Genomic DNA, 24185 nt, shown 5'->3' with positions numbered 1-24185 from the left:
TTTACTCACCATCTGAAGACCGATGGGCATTATAGGGACTAAAGCCTAGTCGTAAAGCAGTCAAGCAGTTAACCCTGCTTTTTGGGGTCAAGGGTTAGGTTTAGAGGTATGGTGTAAATTAAGTTTTGTTCAAGGTTAGGGTTCGGAATAAACTGCTAATGGTTTGGGTTAAGTTAAGTGTTTGGGGTAGGCATAATTGTAGTAAATAAAGTGAGTAGAAGTCAATACAAAGTCCTAGTATGGGTAGAAATATGAACTTGTGTGTGTATACCCATCTGTGTGCTGCTTTCAAACACTTGGCACAGCAGCAAAGCGTTTGAACAGAAACCCTGGATGTTTCCCAAGTCCTTCCAGGCGGGTTTTGCTAAAGGGGCATGCTGACTTGATTAAGGTGCCAATGTAGGTTATAATTAAGCCGGGAGTTTTCTTTAGGGAAAAGTCAGCCACTTTCTGATTGTATGAAATGATGCAGTAGAAGTTTTTATCAATTGTTCTGATGTTTTTATAGGTAATCTGCTTTCTCTTGTTAGTATTAAAATATCCTCAGAGTCTGTTTCCACGCTACAGAGAGCAGCAGCAGACGGCAGTTTAGATTTTAATGGAAACGTCAAGCAAAAACAAAAATTGTGCCTTTAAAGTTCACTATAAGCATTCATGTTGTTTTTGTTTTTCAGTTTCTTTTGAAGACGTTTGTTTTGAAGATTTCCGGTACAAACAAATACAGCATCACCACATAATCACGATAAGCTCTTTCACATAGATGGTATTGTAAAAAGGCCTATAATGTACTGTATCTCTATGAATTATTTATGATCTATTTCCGCTCAGGAAGCTATTTTTAACATGTCTGTATCAGAGCAGTGTAACTGAGGCCCTTCCGAAAGGAAATTATGTTTGATTTAGTGTTAAAAGTTAAACCAGACAACTTTATCTCATTTCAGGTTAGTTGGAATCACCAACATTATTTCCATTCGTTAAAAGCCAAAATTATGAGAGAAAGAATATGTAAGATTTATTTACCTTTTGGTTCTCCTTTCCTTGTTTTTGAGAGGGCCACACTACAAGATTTACTTTGTTGTCTTTATATGATGCTGACTGTTACTGTACATTTTATATGTAATGTAAATTGGCAGCAGCCTTCCATTTCTCACAGTTTTAGTTATTCATTCTTTTTATGACCATAACCTTTGTTTTTAAAAGGCTAACTATTTTGGGGGACCTGTTGTTGATTCAGTATTGGAAAAACTTCATTGTGGATTTCTAATTTAATGTCTTCAGATTTTTTTTAAACAATTGCTGTAAATGTAAATAAAGAACAAATGCCTCATCTGATTTTTGATGTAGGACATGTTTTATTGTGTCAGTTTTTGTGATACTTTGATAATACTCCAGCATACAAAGGTTTACTTTCCTCCAGACTGAAGCACTATCTGTGTTCCTTTGCAGACGAGTCTCTGTTGGACTCACACACCTCCCCTGTCGAAGTTCTTGGAGTGGTTCCAAAGACAACAAGATCATCACCGTCCACCTTACCAGACTCGCATTATACTGCCTTTAAGAATCCGGAGTCACTCAGTGCCCTGCTCTCCATCCCTGAACCAGTTTCCAAAGCAAGAACTGCTGACAGCGAGCTTTTTAAATCAGGGCATGATGCTTCTGAAAACTCTAAATCTGTAGTGCCAAGGAATGTCTATGCAGAGGAGACAGGCATTCGAACAACTCCACCATTAAGCCCCACTGGACTTCCCCAGGGATTTGAGGCATCAGCTACAAGCTCCACTGAAAAGAGGGGGGTTAGGACTAATCCTCACAAACAGGAATATAATTTTTCTCTATATTCCAAGCGATGGAAGCAACTACCCCAGTCTGATGCGTCTCTGACAACCTTAAATCCTTCTGCTTTGAGAAAATCAACATTTCATCAAGGTCTTGATCTTGAAGAAGAAACAACTTCAAGCCTGGTGCAGAATGGGACATTAAAACAACTGCAGTCAGTCGTGACCTCAGTGGCCAACCCACCTATTGAACCTCCCGAACTAGCTTTGTCTGAGTCTGAAAGTCAAAAGGTTGCTTCAAGCCGCCAGATAGTGCAGAACAAATCTGAACGGAACATGAACACACTACCTAGCTTAGACGAGATCATGGCTCCTGGCTACCATGTGCCTTTCATCACCCCCCAATCCTCGTTGATTTTTTCTGACCCTAACCAGGTGCCTTCAGAGGACTTCTACCCTACCAACACCATGAATGTGGACTGGGGTTCTGGAGACTACTTGGAAACAATGTCCTTCTTCAACACGGATAATGATGATTACTCTCTGGTTACTAGAGTTCTCTCAGACCCATACGATATGGAGGACGACACGGAAATGTACGACACATCCTTTCCTTCCAGAGTGGGCATATCGCCTTCCTCCAGGCACCCTGGTTATGTCTCATCTTCTTCCAGCCTCATGACGCCACACCTTACCGTTCCTCCACATCAATCCATTAATCCATCCTCCCTTTCTACAAAGGTTTCCAATTTACTGCAGCCGACTGATGTAGCTGGAACAGATGCACCTGACGTATCAGACATTGACTGGGGAGATGCCTTCACAATTCGACCAACAGATGTCCTCTTGCCTGACATGAACAGCTTAGAGTATTACACCACTCAGCTGACGAAGGACAGCAATGCTTCAGAAACTGGAGCAGAGTACAGGCAGAATGTCACTGAGATATCCCTCAATGCTACAGTGGCTCCACCCTCCACAGACGTCATCACTGATGGTAATCTGACAGAGGGTGAGTCCTCCAGCGATCTGTCAGGGTTTGGGCCTCATTATGAATCAACTACAATAGTTACCACAGAGATTACTCCCCAGCTGAGCAATGCTTCTGAGTCTTTTCTTGATCCTTCCATCATCCCAACCTACATCTTAGATCCCTCTTCTTCTGTATGGGGTGGTCCAGTTTCCACCACAGGCTGGTTTACACATACGCTCACCATAGATATTGATTCTGCTTTAGCAGAAGTTTTACATCCAAGTGCAACATCTCTGCTACCAGAAGATTTAGCGTCGTCTTCTTCTCTGACAGATGTCCATTGGTGTGTTACAGAATCATTCGATGACGGCCCTACACTCATTACTCCTATCATAACTGCAACTGTAGCCTTCTCTCCTGAACCCCCTGAAAACACCACTGCCATTGCAACTGACCTAATGTCCCAAGACTCATTTGCAACTGAACAAACCGGCGATATGACTCTAGTTTCAAATGAATCCATGTCTTACAATGTTACTCTGGTTCCTCCGGTTATGTTTGGTGATCAGAGCGTGATGGAGGAAGACGGAGCGGATAACCTAACCACAGTGGTCACAAACCCAACGAGCAGTGAAATTATTACTGCTGCGGCAATCACAAATCCAGCTGCCACAAATACCTCTCATCAGGCAACAACCGGATCTTCTGCCACCGCTGAAACCTCAACTAGTGTTAGCATCACCACTACTACCAGCAAAATAACCACAGCTCCATCAACTACATCAAGACAGTACCTCTGCAATGTTGACCACCCTGCTTATTTAACAAAGACTGGTAAGTCTGAAGTCTGTTTTCACCCTAGCTGTTATTAATGTGTAAAGTTTAAATAAATATCCATATATGAGAGACTACAACCTCAAACTTCTGCTTTGTGCAAGGTTTCCCGTCTGGGGTGACTGTTGGATTTGCCAAATCTCAAGTGAGAGACATTCTGAAAGTGGAATTTAACAAGTCAGTGGAGCTGCAGGTAAAATTGTTATCTGTCATTACAAAAAGAATAAATAGCAACTTTGCAAGTACTACATTCAAAAACATTTTTGTTTTTGACTCAACTAAACTTTTTAAGTGTACATTTTCCACAGTATTGGTTCACATTCCACAAACTAGTGGTGAATAAAAATAAAAATTATCAATATGTCAAGTGAAGACAGCAAATAGTTATGGCCAAACAAAGTGGTAAATGACAAGTCAATAAACAAGTCTACTTTATTCCATCATGTAGACATTTTTTTAAACCATTGAAGTGTGGGAGGTAGCGTTTTGGGCCAAGAGCTCATTATTATTTACAATCCCACCATTAAGCAGATTTGGAGTGTTTGAACTTTCTTTTTATCCAACTCCACCCAATGGGCTCAACCTCAAGATATAATATTTGGGGACAAGTGGCAATTTGAACTTTAATATGGTTTGAATTTCTCCTTGGATCCCTTGTAAGTAAGATTTGAAGACTGGGCAATCCCAGAAAATATGCAAATAGTTACCAATTTGTTTGTAGTCACTCCAACATGAATCAGTTTTAGTTTTTTTTTCATTGTTAGCTGTAAAAAAACAACAACTCCTTTCCAACTCAAATCCTTTATAATTTTATGACCTCTTACCACAAACCTCTTCCCATTTCATATCTTTGATAATTGTATTTGCTTCCAGCTCCCATTTTCCCTTCATATTCTGGTAATTATCTGACAAATGTGTTTGTAGGTGTTTATATAGATTCAATATTATTGACCTCCGTCTGATATTAACCTACAAAGAGTTAAATACCTTTTCTCATCACTGTAAGTGATTCTCTTTTTATATTTACTGTAAAGGTTGTTAGCCCTCCTCCACAGTTCGTCTTCCGGGTGGTGTCAGGTCCAGTTGTGTACACAGCCATATCTGTCATCAACGCTTTGCGAAGGTCCGCCCGGCGCTTCCTGTATGTGTCCCCTAACCAAACGACACCGGACCAGAAGTACCAAGTCCACACAGGTGCATTTTCATCTCTTTAAATCTTCTTATGAAGCTGTCGCAGACGTTTTATCTGAGTCTCCCGGTGACTCCTCTGCTGCAGTGTTGCAGTTTATCCCGGGTCATGTTGACATGCGATACTGCAGCTTCTTTGAGAGCGTGGAGAAAGGTTTGATCATGGCTTTTGCAGAAGTACGGCGTCGGTCGAAGGAATCAACCAACTTCACCATCCATGTGAGTGATCATTTAGGGTAGAACTTTCTGAAGGCTCACAACTGTCTGTTAAACCTTTTGGAGAAAATTTAGCTTTATGATCTTTTTTCTTATTGTTTATTAATTTTAAAGTGGTGAGACTCAATTAAAAATAATAATCAAGTTAATTGCAAGTTCTATTTCAGCATACTGCCCCCTTGAGCAGGGCAATTCTAGATTATTATTATTAAGTGTGATTGAATATTAGTCTATCAGAAGTTTCAGGCACAGTGACATTGATTCAAAACCATTTCATCAAGACACTTGTTCTATTTTAAATTATTATTTTTCGCTGCTTCTGGGTATTTTAAATTATTGAATCAATACTCGGCTGCGTTTTTTGTGTATTGACTGGCTCTCTTTATTAATCAGTGTTCATAATAGCTGAGTTTATGAAGGTCTTGATGCTCAATTCAGATTTTTTGCCGAAATCTGATTATTCTTTTTGTGTAGTCGTTCATGTTACTAAACAAATGCAACCGCAATCAGACTGATGTGTGAACAGTTTATGACTATTAAAACAAACAGATTGCATAGAAAGATAACATAGACGTCACACAGCAGCACTCTGTTTATGGGAGTATATTTAAGTTTTTAACATCTGATTTTTAGGATTCTTTTGTTTTCATCGTGAGCCTATTGATCTTTAGTGCTTTTTGTGAACCTCTTAAAACAAATATAGGATTTTTAACTATTCATAGCCACACTGCTAAGTTCTGTTTCTTCCTTTTTCTAAAACGAACTACAGTATGTCATAATGGGAATTTTTCTGTTTCTCTCTAAAAGACAAAATGTCTCGCGCTCACAATTTTTGCATTTTGTTTCTTGTTTCAGATTCTAAACATCACTACGGCTACAAACAGATATGGGGAAAAACAGCTGACGAGGCAACCAGTAGACATCACCTTCACTGTCAGTGGTTCTCGGGGTTATCTTATGGGGTCGAAGGTCAGCAACGCACTAATGAAGCTCACAATGGTAGAGTTTAGCTACTACATTGGTTTCCCTGTGCTGCAGATTGCAGAGCGTGAGTACTAAAATGTGGAAAAATAATTCTGCTTTTATTCCCCGCTGGATCATTAATGCTTATTTCTTTTTCCTTCAGCTTTCCATTATCCAGAGCTGAACACCAGTCAGCTTCTTCGCTCCTCCTGGGTTAGAACAGGTACAACAGTTCCAGTTTCTGCTCCAGTCAATAAACTGAAAACAATCATGATTGAAATGACTTACGATTGGTGTGTTTATAGTTCTCCTGGGTGTTCTGGACAAGAAAATGAGCGAACGGACCTTTCAAGCCAACATGGAGCGCAGAGTGGCCTTGTTGCTTGGGGAAGCAATGGGACAAGTCAGACGGGTCAAAAGAGCAACCACTGTTGGCAACAGCAGCGTACAGGTAGCGCACCTTTGCACTCATTCAGAACGTCAGAGGAAAAAACATGAGTTTAAATCTGCTGTAACATTATGTATTTGTAGATTTTTAATAAGAAAATCTAGAAACAACAAACAATATGTAATAGGTTTCACCAACAAATCTCCTGACAGCAGTTACACATTATAACTTATATAAAGTCACAACAAAAGTCCTCTTAAAGCTGTAAGTAACTCATTTTATTAATATTGTGCATACGTCTAGCTGTTTTTAAATAATGGGAGAACAAAAAACTCGCTGACCTAGATTAAACCATAGTGTTCTCCAATTTGGGATTATTTCACAGTGATGACACTCTGCAACAGATATAAAATCATATAAAAATCAAAGGAAGTTTGTAACATTAGCAGGTTTTATTATTTAAATCTTGTGCAATGTGTCCCATTTGAGGATAAATCACAAATGGAGCAGCAGCTTGCTTCCTAACTTCAAATCTTAAAGTATGTGAAATTGACTATTTTTAGATTTGTATCATGTTATAATGTTATTCTCTCTTCAAAAACATACATACTTAGATTTTTTTATGGCACTTTATTATGCTTTAAAATGATATTATGTGCCTGGGAAATTCATAATGCCCCCTTTAATGATCCAAGAGCACTGTGTTAGAGTTTATTTGTGCCTCAGAACAGAAATGATTTAAAATCCTAAAGTTTACAATAACTGGGCAGTTGCAAAAGAAATGTCAACTATTCAATCTGACTGTTAACAGAAATCATTACCAGATGATTCTAAACTGCAGTAAATGTATTAAAAATTAACAAATCAGAAATGCTTGGTACTCTGTCCAACAAAACGAAAAACAAAGAAAACCTCCACCTAATAGTTTAAGGTAAATTAAGACATAATACCTCAATACCAGGGGATTTTTCTGGGGTAAATGTCTGTCTGGTTCTCTGTTTTCACCCTGGTAGATGCAGTGGAAACTAATGGGGGTAAATAGTTGCCCCAGAAAGCAGCCCTGGTTCCTGGAAACAGATCCTGCAGTGGACACACACATTTATTCCACACTAAACCAAAACATGGGCACACACACGCACACGTGCATGCACACACACGTACACCCACCCCAACACACGCACACACATCAACTCTGCAACTGGATGCTTAAGCTAACAGAAGCCTTCCTAAATATTTAAGATTCATGCCTCTGTTTTCTTTTAATGTCTTTATAAACGGTAGAGACTCTGAGTGCTGGGACAGACTACAGACTCATTATGTGAGTTGCAGTAACCAGTGAAAACCTTACTTTTTTACTAATCAAGCTTCATCTTTTGTGGGTCCTCTCTGCACCTGCTCATCTCATCTCCAAAGGGGGGCAGGATGTGGCTTTTTTCTCCATGGCAACAGCATCCCATTTACCCAGGAGACTCGCCACTTAACAACCTCCACCTAACGGGGTTCAGATTTCTGTCGCTTTTCCTCGTTTTTTCAGTCGCCGGCTGGGGAGAATCACAGACCTGCTAACAGCAGATCAATTATTCATTTAGTCTCTTTCTCAGTCTGGATCCTTCGGTTCAGATGATTAAGAGTTGTCTATTTTGGTAAAGTAGCGGCTTTAATGCGGTGGGATTCAAAGACATGAAAGATTAAAGAAACTTAGAATCAGTGAATGCCACAAATGGAGATAAAAGGGACGTGTTATGAGGAATATTTTTATTTGACTTTATAAAATCTGAGTTCATAATGTGGATGTCGGATTAATAATTTCAAACATTCTGCTTCAGAAATGATCCTAATTCAACCTGATAGTTAAACAGAGAATTTAAATCTATTTAATTAATATTGTTCTGAACTTGCCTGACCATCCACAAAGTCCAGCACTGGACTGCTGGACTGTGTGTAAAGCTGACCGTCTCTTAGTGTTTTTTGCACACTAATTCACATCCTGTGTGTCAGACAGATGCCCTGATCTACCATGACAGAAGAGGCGTAGTGTTGTCACCCATGAAAATACCTGATGAGGCTTTCTGAGCAGATAAAACAGGAGACTAGAGGGGGACGGCGGGGCAATAATACACACATTCATGCTGACCTCTTTCCACTCTAATAGCTGTGCATGAACTAGAACTGACTCTGCATGAGGTCGCCTGCCCAGACGCGACCTGAGCGTCAGTCTTTCCTGTTCCACAGACAGCAGCAGAGCCTGAGGGCGCCGAGCGGGAGAATCACACACACGCACACACACCCCCACACACACAAATAAAGAAAATAATGCGGGGATCATTTAAACAGTGGCCGATCTAATAAGATACGTATTTGCCCCCTAGGAGACTTCTGTTGATGGCAAGTATAGGTAAATATTTAATGCATTTTTCAAAGTTGTCACCTTTGCCACCAATAAATCTTTTACATCTCCATGGAGGAATGTTGAGACACCTTTATTGAAGAAATGTTTTAGTTCAACCACATTTTCCTGTATGAACAACCAGGTCAAGGTCATGCGACACCATCATGGGTCAGCAGCCAAATTTGCTCAGACTTAAGGTTACAAACTGACTGCCCAACGTTATCCTGAGTTGCTTTAATGATGTTGAGTTGGCCTGGTCCTAAAGCAGCAAAGCAGCACCAGATCACCACACCACCTCCACCATGTTTGACCATAGGTTAAATGTTGTTCTTTTCTGAAATACTCTTAGTTTTACACCAGATGGAACTGGACACACATCTTCCAAAAAGTTAGACTTTTGTCTTGTCAGTCCGCAGAATATTTTTCCAAAAGTCTTGCTTAATCTGACTTAACTTAGTCAGTGAGCTTCAGATATTGTTCTGGGTTCTCCTGTCCCCTCCTGGATGAATTATCAATGCACTCTGGGAATAATTTTAGTCTTTATTCTCATAATAATTTTTTTTTAGCTTAATACTTTGTCATAATTTATCTAGGTCTGGCATGAAAGTTTTGCACAGAGCACAGTTGTTTTGGAGTATTGTTTAGTGAAATCTTTGTTTAAAAATGTGCTTAAAGTATTTGAGTTGTTTTATTTAAAAAAGATGATATTGAACATTTAAGTGTGCCAAAAAAAAGAAGAAATGTGACGTTGTATATTATGAACTGCTATCTTCAATTTAATTTAGTTCAAAAATACTTTATTAATACCAAAGGGAAATTTAAATATTGTAACTGATATAATCCAAGAATCATCAAAGTGCCGTTGTGGATGGTGGTGCTGTGGGCAGGGAGGATCTCCAGTAGCAGTCGGTCTTGCAACAATTCTGAAGAAGCCTCTGATTGAAGACTGTTGCTATTTGACAGCCTCATGACATGCTAACAGTTCAGCGTCCCCGCAACAGCGGCAATATTTCACAATAACATGTCCTGGATGACTCCACCAGGTATTGTCTGGCACTGCTAATCCACCTCATTTGCTTTTACTGCATCTCTTTAAATCTCTGTCTGGCCCTGCGGTTAGAAAGCCGGACAAAGCTTTAATCGATAGATGAGATGGTATATTACATTATCTTGGACTTTGTGCAACAGCAGTAAATGTATTAAACCATTTTTAAAAAGTAACATTTGTCCAGACATAAAATAAAGATTACTGTTCAGTTTGCTCAAACTTTCCTTTGAGGGTTTATAGCATCCTGCTAAATTATGCTGTGTCCAAATCTTTTGAGTTTTACTTTCTGCCTTCAAACAAATTCTCGGCTCCTCAGAGTTGCTGTGTTTCACTGACAATGAGGCACTGCCTTCTTCATTATAAAGTAATTCTTTCCCACAGCAGTTGTGACACATTGCTCGTTAGGATCTTCATCAGATATTCCATTCTTAATTTAGAGAGCAGGCTGCGTCCCTGAATAGCTCGTTTGCTTCTGGGAGCTCTTCTTTCCAGCTGCTTGTGTTTGAAAGTGGAAATATCTGTAACAAAACAAATTCTAACTTCTTAATTACAGTGCAGGGTTGGTGGTGAAGCTCACTGTGGTCTGCACTGATACTTAAAGCTTAAAATAACTACAGATAAAAAGAAATATGGTAGCATTTGAGGGAAAAGACATAAAAAACATTTAATGAGGTAATTACTGAAACTAAGTGAAAGGATAACTATGTCATTATGAGTGGTGATCGGTTTGTGTAGAATAGAAACCAGACAATTATACTCTATTTAGCAACGTCCCTTTTCCTTAAGCTGCTGTATATTTTCTTGCAATCCAGCTAAAAGTATGTCAAAACCCGTCTGACATGGTTAAAAACTCAAGGGAAGGAAGTACAGTTTAGGAAACATCGACTATTCTCACAACATGAAGAAGATGAAGAAACAATAGGGAGACATTTGTACTTACACAGTCAAAAATTAACAGCAATAATTTGGGTTATTTAGACTGTTGTAAGAGCACAAAATGAAAATTTTTCAAAATCATATTTTCAGTGTTTGTTTATTTGCAAATATCATAGTTTCAATTTGAATATTTAATTTGTAAGCAATTTTTTTTATTTGAATCTAAATATTCATTTGGCAAGCTAACAATTTAGCTTAAAAGTTATAATTAGGTCTGAGATAGCTAAATATTTAGTTTAAAGCAAAATATTTAATTTGGAGCTAAATGCTCCAAATTAAATATTTTGCTATCAAGTTATTTAGCCCTGAAATGGATTTTTAGCTTTAATATAACTAAATATTTAGTATGACGCTACATATTCAGTTAACATTAGCAAGCTATCTATTTAGCTTAAGCTAAATATTTAGCTCTGAGCTAGCTAAATGCAGCCCAGAGCTAAATATTTAGCTAATATGCAAATTCACTTGCTTTTATTAGAACAAAAACCACATTTTATATAAGTCCATGTTTTTCTTGAGTCGAGGCTGAAATCGCTGCATGTCTCCTCTGTCAGGTTTTGAGTGTGAGTCGGCTGGAGGGTGCCGACAATCCAGCAGAGATGGTGTATTTTGTGGAGGGTCATAATGGTCAGAGGATGCCTGCTGTCCAAACCGCCAACCTGCTGAACAGCCTGGATGTTCAAAGGGCCGCCATTATCCTGGGCTACCGTGTGCAGGGCGTTCTGGCTCAGCGTGAGTATCCTCTCTGTGCCAGATTACCGCGGTTGGTGTTAAAGCGCCATGTGTCATCCTGCCGCTCTGCTGGTGTTTGCTTCCAGCTGTAGAGAAACTGGCGTCCTCCCCCTCCAACTCAGAGAACAACAACATGTGGATCGTCATCGGCGTGGTGGTTCCGCTGCTCGTCGTCGTCATCATCATCTCCATCCTCTACTGGAAGCTCTGCCGGACCGACAAGCTGGAGTTCCAGCCGGACGCCATGACAACCATCCAGCAGAGGCAGAAGGTATATCCAACATCCACCTGACAACCATCCATCCATCCAATTATACATCCAACATCCATCCAGATATCCAACATCCATCCAGACATCCAACATCCATCCATTCGTCTATTATCCACCCACCTGACAACCATCCAGCAGAGGCAGAAGGTACATCCAACATCCATCCATCCTACTTGGATGGATAGATGTATATATACGGGTATATAGATCCATCCATATATGTTGATCCATATATGGATATTAGATGAATGCATCCAACATCCATTCATCCATCCAAAGTCTGGATGATGAATATTCTACTAATAATGCTGAAACTGGATCGATAATATTATTTAAATGGTGTTCTTCCTAATGCAGCCAAGTTGTTGCTGCTTTTCCTTTGTTTCCTTTTTTTCTAACAAGTTTGTTTGTGTTTCATTTGGATTGAATAAATTACATTAGTAATGGGGAAAAGCTTTTAATTATTAACTATGCTTTATTCAGAGTAAACCTTTAATTTGAGCCACAGCAAGTTATGCAGTGTCTGAAGAAGATAAAGCCTGAAAGAAACGTGACTAATGGTCACTTGAAGGAGCTGCTGATTAATTAGTCTATCTGTCTTTGTAATGAATATGCATCAGGAGCAGAGCTCTAATAATTTTATTACAGAGAATTATTACTTCTCCTCGTGTTACTCTAAAAGGCAAATTACTTCTGCTGGTATTTATTTCTTTTCAGATTAATTTTCCTGTTTCCTTATTTTTATCTATAACAATTTAGATCAGTTTTCTCCTTCTTGTTCTTCAACAAGGATGTATAAAATTATATCACATTTAAAAGTTTTTTATTATTATTATTTCTTCCAGTCCCTTATATTCAATGTCATAATCTCAAAAATAACCAGAAAAATATAAAAATGTTTGTTCTCCTGCCTAGTTTATAGCATCATTTTGATCAAAAGCTCCTTTGTTTGTTTTTATAATGTTACTGATGTTATAGTTTTCCTCGGGGAACCACACAGCTTCTTTATTCCAACTCTGACTGAATGTCTGCAGCTGCAGCTTGCTGTTTTTCTGATTTAAACTGTGCTTTTATTGTGAAAAGTCTGAGCAGATGCTCTGACTGGTTAGAGCACAGCCTCGTCTTTTCTACTCATCGCCTGTCACTCATCCTCACTGCTCTTCTCTCAGTCCACCACTTCGTTCAGTGAATCAGGAGCTTCCCTTCACCGGCCGCGCCCTCCGACTAAAAGGGATATTGAGTTTAGTGAGGAAGAAGAGGGGGAGTATGAGGAAGACGAGGAGGAAGAAGAAGAGGAGGAGCTGGAAGTTAAAAGGGGGAAGGTACAGAGTAGTGTCTGGTGGTTTGTAGATTATGTAGTCAGACAGTTTGTGTGTGATTGTGGTTTATGTTGTTGAATACAGTCATGTTAAAAAATTAGGACACCCATTGAATATTTAGTTCTTTTAGAAATGCTTTCATATTGATGTTATCAATAAGAAAACATAGTGATTTTATGTCACTTTAACAACATAAATCCAGCTTTTTTCTCATTAAGCAAAATATATCAAGATAATTTTGTTTTCTAGTTGAGGAAAAGCTAGAAAAGTTTTGTCTTTGGACCTCCATGTTTTCCTCAGAGGAAATGTTTCTTCTTTGCACATCTTCCGTTTTCTTTAGCAAATTGTGGGCTGCTGTTAGACTATATTTCTTTGGACAGTCAAACCTCTGCATTTTAGCTAACGTTTTGAATGTCCTCCACTTCTTTTAGACTATTTCTATACCATAAAACAGTTCATTTTATGTTCTTTAGAAACTCTTTAAACAACATTAGACAGCTTTTTGAATCTCACCACTTTCACTTTAAGAGTGAGGAGCACCAAGCTCGATGTTTCTGGTTTTTAACGGGGCAAACATCCTTCAAAATGCTGAGTAATGATGTTTTAATCGAGCACACCTGCTGTGATTCACCTGTATGTGTGATTGCAGTCATTTTAGGACAGAGTTAACATGGGTTGTCCTAATTTATGACCTGACAGAAATTGCTTCTAGCAAAAGACAATTTTTATATACTTTTTATTCATGTCACTGGAATTTTTCATAAATATATGTCCAGTCTGCCATAGAGTGTCCTAATTTACTCACATGACTGTATGCGTATTTACACATCTTGAATTAGAAAGGTAATAGATGTATTTTATTGGACAGAATCTGGTTGTTGTTCAAGTTTTGGAGGTTTAAATTATTACCTGGTGGAGAAAAATATTCAACATGGAACCATTCATTCTGTCCATCATTGCTTCTGTTTAGAAACCAGTAGCTCTTCCCAAGACTAGACAAAAAATGAGCAGTGATGAAGAGGAAGAAGAAGAAGAAGAGGAAGAAGAAGAAGAAACAGAAGAAGAAGAAGAAGAAGATAATTATGACGAAGAGGAGGATGAGGAGGAAGAGGATGAAAATAAGAAGTTCAAAATGAAAAAAATGGCATCTGAAGAGCAACAGCTAGAAAGGATCAGAGCTGTGCCGACTAAACCATCAGGAGTAAAAACAGAAGAGAGGAAAGTTGAGTCTAAAGGGAGGAGAGCCAAGGAGAAGGTACATGGAGGCCAGTGGTTGTTTGGATCCTGGATCCGCTCATCTAGTGACTTTAGTCGACAGCAGAACTGTAGTGCTGGACGTGTGTGGACTGTGGTGTGTTTTAGCAGCCGATTGTGATTTGTTGTTAGTGTGTAGGTTGTGTGTTGTGCAGTAGCAGATGCAGTGTGTGGTCTGTTGTAGGTGAGGCATGAGATGTTTTCACCCTAAGACAGCCTCTGTGTTTAGAGAAATGTTTCAGCATTATCATATTTGTTTTAATGGAAACTGAAAGCAAAAATTCTCTAATTATTGCAAAATGACGTTCATGTTAATTCAGTTGTTTATAACATTTCTTTATCGTGTCTGTCTGTGGCCCAAAACACACAACTTGACTTTTCACGCTACCACCAGACTTTTTCGGCAGCATAAACAGAAACAGTAAACTCAAAGCTGCTCAAACATGATCTCTGTTTTACTCTTTCACTTTTTCACATCCTACTACATAAAAAAGTACACTACTGTTTTAGCAAGTGAAATATTTTAGTTTGTATTTTCCCAACAAGCAGATATGTTTTGGAAAGTTGGAGAAGTTATTGCTGGAAATCGTGAGCGTTTTGGGATCAGCTCAGATGAGACGCACATCAACTGCAACATTTGTAAACTTACCGTCCTTTAAAGGCTTATAATCTAAAATATATTATTTGCATTTGATAATTATTTTTCAAGTTGAGGAAATGTAAAGTTAATCACCCATTTATATTATATAATAATTTACAGTAGATTTTAGGTTTTTAAATCTAATACGGCAGAAAAATATTGATGTTTCAAAACAAATGTCGCTTGGTTATCATTAACCCATCACAATCAAATATGCTTGGAAATGTTTTTGTATACATGAATATTTTAGGCTGAAGTTTCTACTAAATAAAAAAACAGTATCTATTGTCTTTCAGCAGGTTTTAGTTAAAGGAGGCCAACAGGTGAGGATTTTAAAGATCAGAACATTTGGCTGCAATCCTTTTCCTCTTGCAGATTGCTGTCTTACATGTTACGTAATAAGCATCACACAGAAGCATTCACACAAATATTCTCTCTTGGGATTAGCAGTGTCACACAAGATTAGCCATTTTTAAGATGCACAATTGAATGTTTAGGAACTAAGAAGAGTGTTTAGTCTGGTAGCCACATCTCATCTCAGAGTTTCTCTGTCTGTCAGCACACAGTGAGCTTCTATTCTCCTTTTACCCCTGTGCTGCTGGAACGTCCTGAGGGCTTTACACAGAAATAACCCCACCCCCCAAAACCCCCACCCACCACCACCTCAGTTCTGTGTTTACCCCAGTTTCTAACAGACTGCCAGACTCTCTTTATTCATTAATGTCTGCCTGTCTCCCTCCTGCAGACCCTTTCAGTTAGTCAACCTAATTATGGTTCTAAAATTGTATTTCTGTCTTGGCTGCAAATGTAGAGTCTTACTGGAATATTTATGTGTCATCCTGACTTGGAACTTGTTTGTTCTCCATTTAACCTGCAAGTAAAATCCAGCTCACAGCAGCTTAGCAGCTCTACCATAATGACCTCAGAATATTATTCCGCCTTTTCTTTCCACCTTTATCCGTGCTGTGTTTACGTCATCCTCCTCTTCTCCTCAGCTACAGGCTCCCAGTGTGAAAGGCTTTGATTTTGCCAAACTCCATCTTGGCCAGCAGAGTAAAGATGATGTCATGGTGATCCAGGAGCCCGCCCTGCCAGGCTCTGGCTCTGCTCCTCTCGCTCAGTCCATTAAAGATGGCTTCAGTCCATCTGAGAACGGCGAGGTCCCAACGCCCAAATCCAAAACCTCCGCCTCCTCCACCAAGGCGTCCCGCGGCGGCCGGAGGCGAGAAAGGTCAGTGTTACTGCAGGGAAACTGTGCCTGACTGCAGACAAACGTTTTCTTAAACGTTGTCTGAGCTGCAGATTCAGGTTTTAATTACACATAGACCATAACAAATAAACAAAAAAATACTCTGCAGGTTAATTAATACAATTATTAGTTTTGGATCTAGTAAGACTAAGAGATTTTTTAAATTAAATTACAAGAATGAAGTCATATTAGCATCACAATAATGTCTTAATATTATCCTAATAAACTTTTATAGTATTACCAGAGGAAAATCATAAAAATATTGAGAAAAAAAAGTTGTTTTAATAAGAGCAAAGCTTTGACAGTTATCAAGATCTAAGGTGACTTGATCGTCCAGTCCGTGGTTCTTTCTTCTGAATACTCAGTCGTTTGATCAATTGTTTTTTAATCCATCTACTGATAATGATTTGATGCGGATGTGGTAAGAGAGTAAATATTTCTATACATATAAGAGCAATACCAAAGTTTAACTTCACAAAATGTGAAACATTCCTTATTTTATATTTTGTAGTGTATTTAATGCAAGAGTTCTCCTCATAGTAATACATTATTGTCATGATTTAATCACTTTATTCTGGTGATATTATGACTTTATTCTCATATCATTGTGCCTTTTTTCTTGTATTATTAGGAATTTATTCTTACGAGGTTTGTTGTACAAGCCTATATTTATAATATTATATGTTTATTCTCATATTATTACAACTTTCTTCTTATATTATACCACCAGACTTCATTCTGGTGGTATTACAACTTTAGTCTTGGAATATTATTACTTTATTCTTGTTTTATTATGACTTTATTCTTTTATTATTTTCACTGTAGGGTTGTTGAATGTTTTATTGTTTTTATACAACTTTATTCTCATATTATTATGACTGTTGTATGACTTTATTCTTCTATTATTACAACTTTAATAATTTTATGACTTTATTCTGGTAATATTGTGACTTTATTCTTTGATTATTTCCACTTTATTGTTGTACGACTGTATTCCTGTTTAACTCCATTTTGACTTGTTGGATGTCCTGGCTCATACCTTCCTGGAAGACCTTGTTTTTTGATAAGGCATGGCGCTAGAGCACATTGGTGTGGCTTGTATTATTCATGTAAGTGTGTGCGCGTGTTTTCTGGGCAGGATCTCCCCATCAGACGGTGACTCAGTGGTGAGTGACCACTCCAGTGAACGGGAACCCACTGAGGAGAACCCGAGAGCCCACGCCACGCCCAGCGACAGCAAGCAGACCCGTAAGGCCCCCATCAATGTTTTAAATGGCATGTGGCCATGGCAACGTTTCTCCAAACATGGAGGAGGAACAAGTTGGGGAGGGGCACGGACGGGAAAATGAGCTGAGATAAGCAGATGAAGAAAGAGCAGTTAAAGCTGGTGGGACTGATTGACAAGAGGGCCAGACTGAGGGCAGAGGAGACGGTGAAGAACGCAGAAAAACTGAAGAGAGCAGCAGAAAAACCAGGAAAGATGTTGTATGTTTATGTTTGTGGTGTAAAAGGGTTCAGAGCAGGAATGGGGAGGGGAAACCCAAAGTGGCTGAATTTACTTTATCTGACAGCTTGTTGATTGAATCAAGCTTGCTTTGTCAGGCAGGGTGTGTGTTTGGGAGCCAGACTCCGTCACACACACACACTGCAGGCTGAATCATTCACACAGGAATACTCGCTGCATTGTTACTGCTAAGAACGAGTTCCACTGTGTTTATAATTAGAAGGTGTGTGAAGCTCATGTGTGACGTCTTTGTTTTGGTTCAGTCAGTCTGTAATCAGGGTGTTTCCTGCTCCTCTGAACAACTGCTTTTGTTTTTAAAATGATTAGAGACAAAGAAAGTCTTTTATCAATCCTCCACCAGTCAATTAATTATCTTTAGGGGCAATTATTGCCTTGCATAACGCTACAACATACAGGCATAAGATTTCAGGTTATTTTAGATCATTAAGAAACATTGAACCTGAAAAATGCATAATTTTTAAAATCCATTTATCAAATGAGGCTTTTTTCTGTCTTTTTTTCTTCTATGTGTCACACCTGACTTTAGGTTTTTATCAAAGCGATCTTTAACTTTGTTTTTCTTGATTTGTTTGATCTCATTAAGACTCTTTTTCTTTTCCTTCATGGTTTGCAGGCAAGAATAGAATTGGTAAGATTTTCTGTGTTTCCCCCACAGAGCTCAAGCTTGACCTCCAGCAGCTGTCTGTGTGTGTTGCCTGTTTGTTTCTTTAGTTGTTTCTGTGCTCCGTTCGTTCTCACCATCTGTCACTGTCTGCTGAGCTGTCAGTCACTGCGCAGATACAATAGACCTCACCAGAAAAAGGTTAATGCTGTTGTCTGAAGGAAAGTTTAGCTTTTGTAGATGGAGATCCATGCTAGTTCATGGCAACATTCCCTCTACATTTAATATTTTTACAAAAATAATGCTTTAAATACAGTTTGGTCAATTTAATAGAAAGCTCACATCTGTGTTTGAAGCTTCTGTTCCCTAATTTAAATCAATATTTATAGATTAGCAATAGCAGTTAGCATTCCTGTGCTCTACAGGGTCATATTTCCCCTCCTTTCTTTCTGCAGGTCCACCACCTATGAATGGTGCTGCAAATGAGCAGCTGTCGTCAGCCTCCATCTTTGAACATGTCGACCGGATGTCTCGTGCCACAGATGCGAGCCGCAGACTTCCCAACAAAGTCCAGCTCATCGCCATGCAGCCAATGCCTGTCCCACCACTGCACAGCCAACCCGTCAACGGCAAACCGTCTGATCCCAACCAAATGAACAAGGAGGTGAAATTCATCTTGATGGACAGAAAGATCCACCTACCTAAAACCTTACCTACCTGCCCACCCATCTACCTACCTACCTACTTACTTACTTATCTACCTAACAACCTTCCAACAAACCAACCAGTTTACTTACCTACCCACCTACCAACCTATGTAGCTAGCCATCCACCTACTTACCAACCAACCAAATTTCCTATGTACCCGTCTACCTTCCTACCAACTTAACCCACCAATCAACTAACCTACCCACCTGCCAACCAACCTTCCTACTTACTCACCCACCTTTCCCATTCACCCACCTAGCTAGCGATATGCCTTATCATATGCCTAATTACAAATGCATGGGACACTTTTCAGATTTTTATAATGAATGTTGAAAACCAAGAATCATTTTCCATTTTGTGCTCATTTGTTTTGTTTTTTCACATAAAATCCCAATAAGATTGATTAGAAATGTCTGTATGGTTCTAAACTTCAGATCCAGGCAGCGTTGAGGCACAAGTCAGAGATTGAACATCATCGTAACAAGATTCGTCTGCGCGCCAAGAGGAAAGGTCATTATGATTTCCCTGCAATGGACGACATGATCGGCAGCCTCAGCGACACAAAGGAGCAGGATCGCATCTACCAGAAGGCACAGACTCAAATCGATAAGATTCTGGATCCAGATAATCCCGTTCCCGCCGTCTTTATGGATTCCAAGAAAAGGTTTGAGCTGATGTCTTTGATCAGTGATTGTGTCTGAAATCATTGTCTGATCTAGCTGGAGCAGGATGACTTTACGTCATGTGGACTCTTGTCTGTTGGCTCCCCAGCGGTCGTGGGCGGCGCTCTCCAAAGCAGAGATTGAAGGATCAGCTGAATGGAGGCCTGATAGAAGCAGATAAAGACCACCTCATCACTGAAGACAGCGACGCCGTTTATAGGAAGTGCCCTGGGGTCAACAACGTGGCCTACGTGGTGAGAAATAACCATAATTAACATCTGCTAAAGTTTTCTACTGACGCTCAAACATATGCATGTTAATGTCTGGTGTTTTGATTCCAGTCGGACCCGGACCAAGGCCCCAGTTCCCCTCAGAGGAGCCCCTCCCCCACCGATGATGTCTTCCTCGGCCCAGCTTCCTCCCCTCCGGGCCACGCCCCGCCCCCGCCCCCCTACCTGCCCCCACAGCCCTCCATTGAGGAGGCGCGGCAGCAGATGCACTCGCTGCTGGACGACGCCTTCGCTCTGGTGTCACCCACCTCTCAGAGCAGCACGGCGGGCATCACTCTGCCCGGGGTCAACAGCAACCCCCAGGGCTGCAGCCCTCCAGGCCGGGGCCCCAGGGCCTGGGGCCCCTCCTACCAGCCTCCTTTTCCTGGTGTAAGTAGTCAGATCTTAATCAAAGGTTTAATCATGCTTATTTGACCAACTTTTAGTGATTATTGATATTTATGAATCTAAGCTTATCCTAAGCCTAATGTTGGGACTTAATTATTAATTGCAGGATTTGTACTTAAATAATCGAAACAAGAAAAATCCCTTACTGTACAAAATATGCGATATTTTCAATTCAAAAAGCCTTTTTGCTGCTAAATTATTGAATTAACAGACATATGAGCTGAACCATAAAGATATTTCTTATATTTAATCATCAGATTGGTGCAAATAGTTTTCTATCCATTTAGTTTTCCTCTGTTTATCTGGAACTCCTGATCATTCATGGATCAGGACGCTGACATTAGCGTTAGCATCTGTGCTGCTGCTACATGTTTAGCATTGAGATGCTATTTTAAGCTTGAATAGCTTCACTGATAAGCTAACTAGTTTTAGCACAACTTGAACACAACAGTAGTCTTTTCCAGCGTCCAATCAGATTGTTTTTTGTAGCAACAATTAATGTGAATCAACCAGACTAGACAAAGCATGATTCAGTCAGATGTTGTAATAAACAAGAAGTAGAGGTAGCTAACTAGCATGAACCTCACGAGAATGGAGAGTCCTCTCTTACATGCTGAAGGTTTGGACATAGAAATTTTTCAGAGTTTTGTGTCTCTGGCACAAACCCACCACTTGATTAGAGCGTTCATTGCAAATGTGTTTCCATCTCCCCTTAAGCTCATGAACTCTTTCTGAAAAAGCCAAAAACTACCTGAAGCAGGTTTAAAAACCTTTTAATGAAATTCAGGAAGTTATTTTGAATTTTGCCATTTCCATCAGGCTTTTCTAACGTGATACTTCAATCCACATAAAAAATGTTGATGGAGAGACGGCTAGCCTTCTTCTAGTCCAGACTCGGATTCAAGGTCCGAGTCTGGACCTTGAATTACCATAGCTTGTGTAATGATGCTATATTTTGGTATAAAAGTTTTTCTCTGTCTATTCAGACCCTTATTTAAAAGTGCAACCAACCAAGCCCTAGCAGACATGTCCTCTCCCTTTCATGTCCATTCATTCACAACATGAAGCCTGCAGCTTCAGCTTAAGTCGTTTCCTCTTTGCCAACTAATTAGTTAAGTATTCCTCCATCTGTTGGTCCCAGAGAGCGCTGAGCGTACGGCCCTACCAGCCATATAAAGTTCACTCTTTAAGACCTGCATCATTACAGTCTTTAAATGCTTCATCTGCATTTTGCCTCTCAAAGAAGGGAAAGTAAAGGAACCTCCTGAAACATTCTGTGAAATTATGCTGTATAAAAACAAGTGTCTTCATTAATTACTGCTGTAAGCTAAAATCTATGTTGGTGGTGCTTTATTTTATTTTATGGATGGAACTGCTGAGAGACAAAAAAGTTATGCATGGTGTAGATATCCTGCTTTCAGATCATATTTAGGCTTAAAGAGCGAGGACAGGATCAGATAAAAGCTTTCATTGCCAACTAGAGTTACATGAGTAGGAGGCATTTAGAGAAGATGAGGCATTTGTTAGTGGCTGCTGGAAACTGCGCTGCTAATAAATCCATCAGACTGAGTATTGGACATCAAAGAAAATAGTCTGATTTAATCAAAAAACTGTTTTCAACAGATGATTTCCTTTAAAAGAGTAAAACCATATTTCCTTTAGTGTAGAAAAGTAATAGTGTTGTTAAATAAACTGTGACTAACTACATTTACTAATTTTCTGTTTCTGTAAGCAGAATAGTGGATGAATTAGATGAAGAACGTTCATAGATTATAGAAAATGCTCCCCCCCAAAAATCATTCATCAGTTTAAAGAACAAGAGATGAAACTATTTGTGTTCAGTCGATTATTGAAACAATTTACTTTGTGTTACTTTGTGTTGATCTCTAGCATAAAACTCCAATAAGATCCACTATGGTTTGTGGTTTTAAAGTGGTAAACAGGAAGTGTGAGCATCTTTTTGAGTTGCTCTTATGTTTCTGATTGTTCTGGACGGTTGGTTAGACGAGACTTTTCCGATGCGTTCCTAAATCCTTTACAGCAGCTGAACTGCAAGAACAAACAGGTTCACAGCTGGTGACCGATTAGACTGACTGAACCACGAGTCAAAAAAAGTTACTTTCTGGTTCAGCTTGCAGAATCCAAAAGAAGTAAAGAAAATCTTCAACAAAATATTTTGGAAATGACATTTAAATCCGGTTTCATTCCCTTACTTGAATTTTCTACATCCTTATAGGCAACACAGAGCATTTTCAAGTAGTTTAAATCTACCTGAGATGTTTGTTTACTCTCAGTTAACGTGTTTTCTTGTTTGTCTGCTCTAGAGATTCACTGAGCTGGGTGTCTCCTCTCCTGCAATCCAAGGCCTGACCCCAAGGTGAGCAGTTCACCTATAAATCAATAAGTTTAATTTAATCTGTATTTTATGACACCAAAATGATGTCTGGTTGGATATTTCCAGTGGAATCTCCTCTCTGCTTAAGCGGTTTGAATGTTTTCCTTTGGTGCATCTACAGAGCTGGCCCCTCATGAATGATAAAAGAAGCACCATCTTTAATTTATGAGTTTAATGGATCAGATCTAACCAGAGATCATCAGAATACACAAACATCTGTTTGTAATTTTGGAAAATTTTTACACGTATTGTGAAAAGGGGACTTTAGTTTCTACCAGTTCATAACTTCTTTCACATGAAGTAAATTCACACCTTGGCTGCAGTAAATGTGTGATTATTGGTGTAACTGAAGGATTTTCTATGTTTCAGGCAGGGCCTTGGCTCCAGCTACCTGCCACCAGGAGAAGCCGCGGGCCTCAGCGAGTCTCTCCAGCCGGACAGCTTGTTCTCCAGCAGGGGGCTTTACGCCAAGGAGCTGCCCTCGTCTGCCAGGCCGCGGCCGGTGGGGGGGACCACAGGTACGGGAGGGGGGCAGGTCTGAAAACGACACATTTACACGCCTGCTGTCATGAATTACTGATGCTGTTGTACAGTTTCAACCTTTTAAAGTTTCAATTTACATTTTAGAAAACCAACAAAACAGAACTGATACTTAAAAATACTAATTTCACAGTTTTCTGGAGAAAATACATTTGAGGACAAGTTACAGTTGTTCATTATCCATCATAAATCATCTCCTTTGGTGGAAATATTTGTTGTACATTTCCTTTAAAATGAAGTGTTTTTTTAAACATGGTGTGAGATCTGTGATGTTGTGGGCCTGTTTCCCTTCCAGAGGCTCTGAGAATGTTGCTAAAGGTAATTATTAAATAGTTGAACATTTCCAATTGTTGAACCTCTGGGAACCAAAAATATTTTGCCAAGTCAGAAACGGTTCTTCTGTTTCTGTCTCGCTCTGCAGCGTCTGAATCCTGAGGAGAGAGAGGCAGAGAAAATCTGTGTTTTCTCCCTTTGAATAAAATGATTCAAATTAAAAGACAGAATTTTTCAGTGTGAGATTATTCAGCAATAAATTAAGATTTTATTTTTATGCATTTTACACATGGTTGCCAAGGGCGACAGTTAGTGTGGCTGTTTTACTGAGCAGTAGTAGTTAATAACTACTTTAGTAGAATCATTTAAATAATTTTGGGTTAAGCATTCTGGAATAACATCTGTCCTGCTTCTCCTCTTTTACTAATTTTACCGATTTCATGCATCCAACATTAATGCAGTCAGATTTTCTGCAAAGCTGTCCAACTGGACGAGCGTCGTCTCAGTGCTAAATTATTCAAGAGCTGACTTTATTCCTGCATGGCCACGTGATTTAAATAAAACAAATGTCTTTTGGCTCTCGGCGTCCTGAGTGAAGCTCTCGGCTGACTGACCGCTCTCTGGACTCT

At 39.4% G+C, this 24185-nt stretch overlaps 1 protein-coding gene across 3 annotated transcripts in view; it reads left to right on the top strand.

Moving 5' to 3' along the window:
- The window catches only part of LOC114159618 (UPF0606 protein KIAA1549), a 37946-nt gene that overhangs the window by 10869 nt on the left and 2892 nt on the right, over positions 1 to 24185 (top strand). The window contains exons 3-20 of one of the 3 annotated variants that reach the window (XM_028041628.1): positions 1447 to 3582; positions 3687 to 3775; positions 4617 to 4776; positions 4859 to 4989; positions 5842 to 6034; positions 6113 to 6172; positions 6255 to 6400; positions 11265 to 11442; positions 11529 to 11713; positions 15922 to 16157; positions 17314 to 17423; positions 18314 to 18328; positions 18757 to 18965; positions 19444 to 19673; positions 19781 to 19925; positions 20013 to 20330; positions 22673 to 22725; positions 23113 to 23261. In XM_028041628.1, the coding sequence (XP_027897429.1) occupies positions 1447 to 3582; positions 3687 to 3775; positions 4617 to 4776; positions 4859 to 4989; positions 5842 to 6034; positions 6113 to 6172; positions 6255 to 6400; positions 11265 to 11442; positions 11529 to 11713; positions 15922 to 16157; positions 17314 to 17423; positions 18314 to 18328; positions 18757 to 18965; positions 19444 to 19673; positions 19781 to 19925; positions 20013 to 20330; positions 22673 to 22725; positions 23113 to 23261 (4743 nt within the window). Of the gene's footprint in view, positions 1 to 1446; positions 3583 to 3686; positions 3776 to 4616; positions 4777 to 4858; positions 4990 to 5841; positions 6035 to 6112; positions 6173 to 6254; positions 6401 to 11264; positions 11443 to 11528; positions 11714 to 15222; positions 15250 to 15921; positions 16158 to 17313; positions 17424 to 18313; positions 18329 to 18756; positions 18966 to 19443; positions 19674 to 19780; positions 19926 to 20012; positions 20331 to 22672; positions 22726 to 23112; positions 23262 to 24185 lie in introns of all 3 variants that reach the window. The other 2 variants (XM_028041619.1, XM_028041634.1) reach the window with 2 other exon arrangements.

This window comes from Xiphophorus couchianus, chromosome 2, assembly GCF_001444195.1.
Source record: "Xiphophorus couchianus chromosome 2, X_couchianus-1.0, whole genome shotgun sequence".
In the NCBI taxonomy this organism is placed as follows: Eukaryota; Metazoa; Chordata; class Actinopteri; order Cyprinodontiformes; family Poeciliidae; genus Xiphophorus; species Xiphophorus couchianus.
The sequence above is the reverse complement of the archived record's forward strand: the minus strand, read 5'-3'. Positions and strand labels throughout refer to the sequence as shown.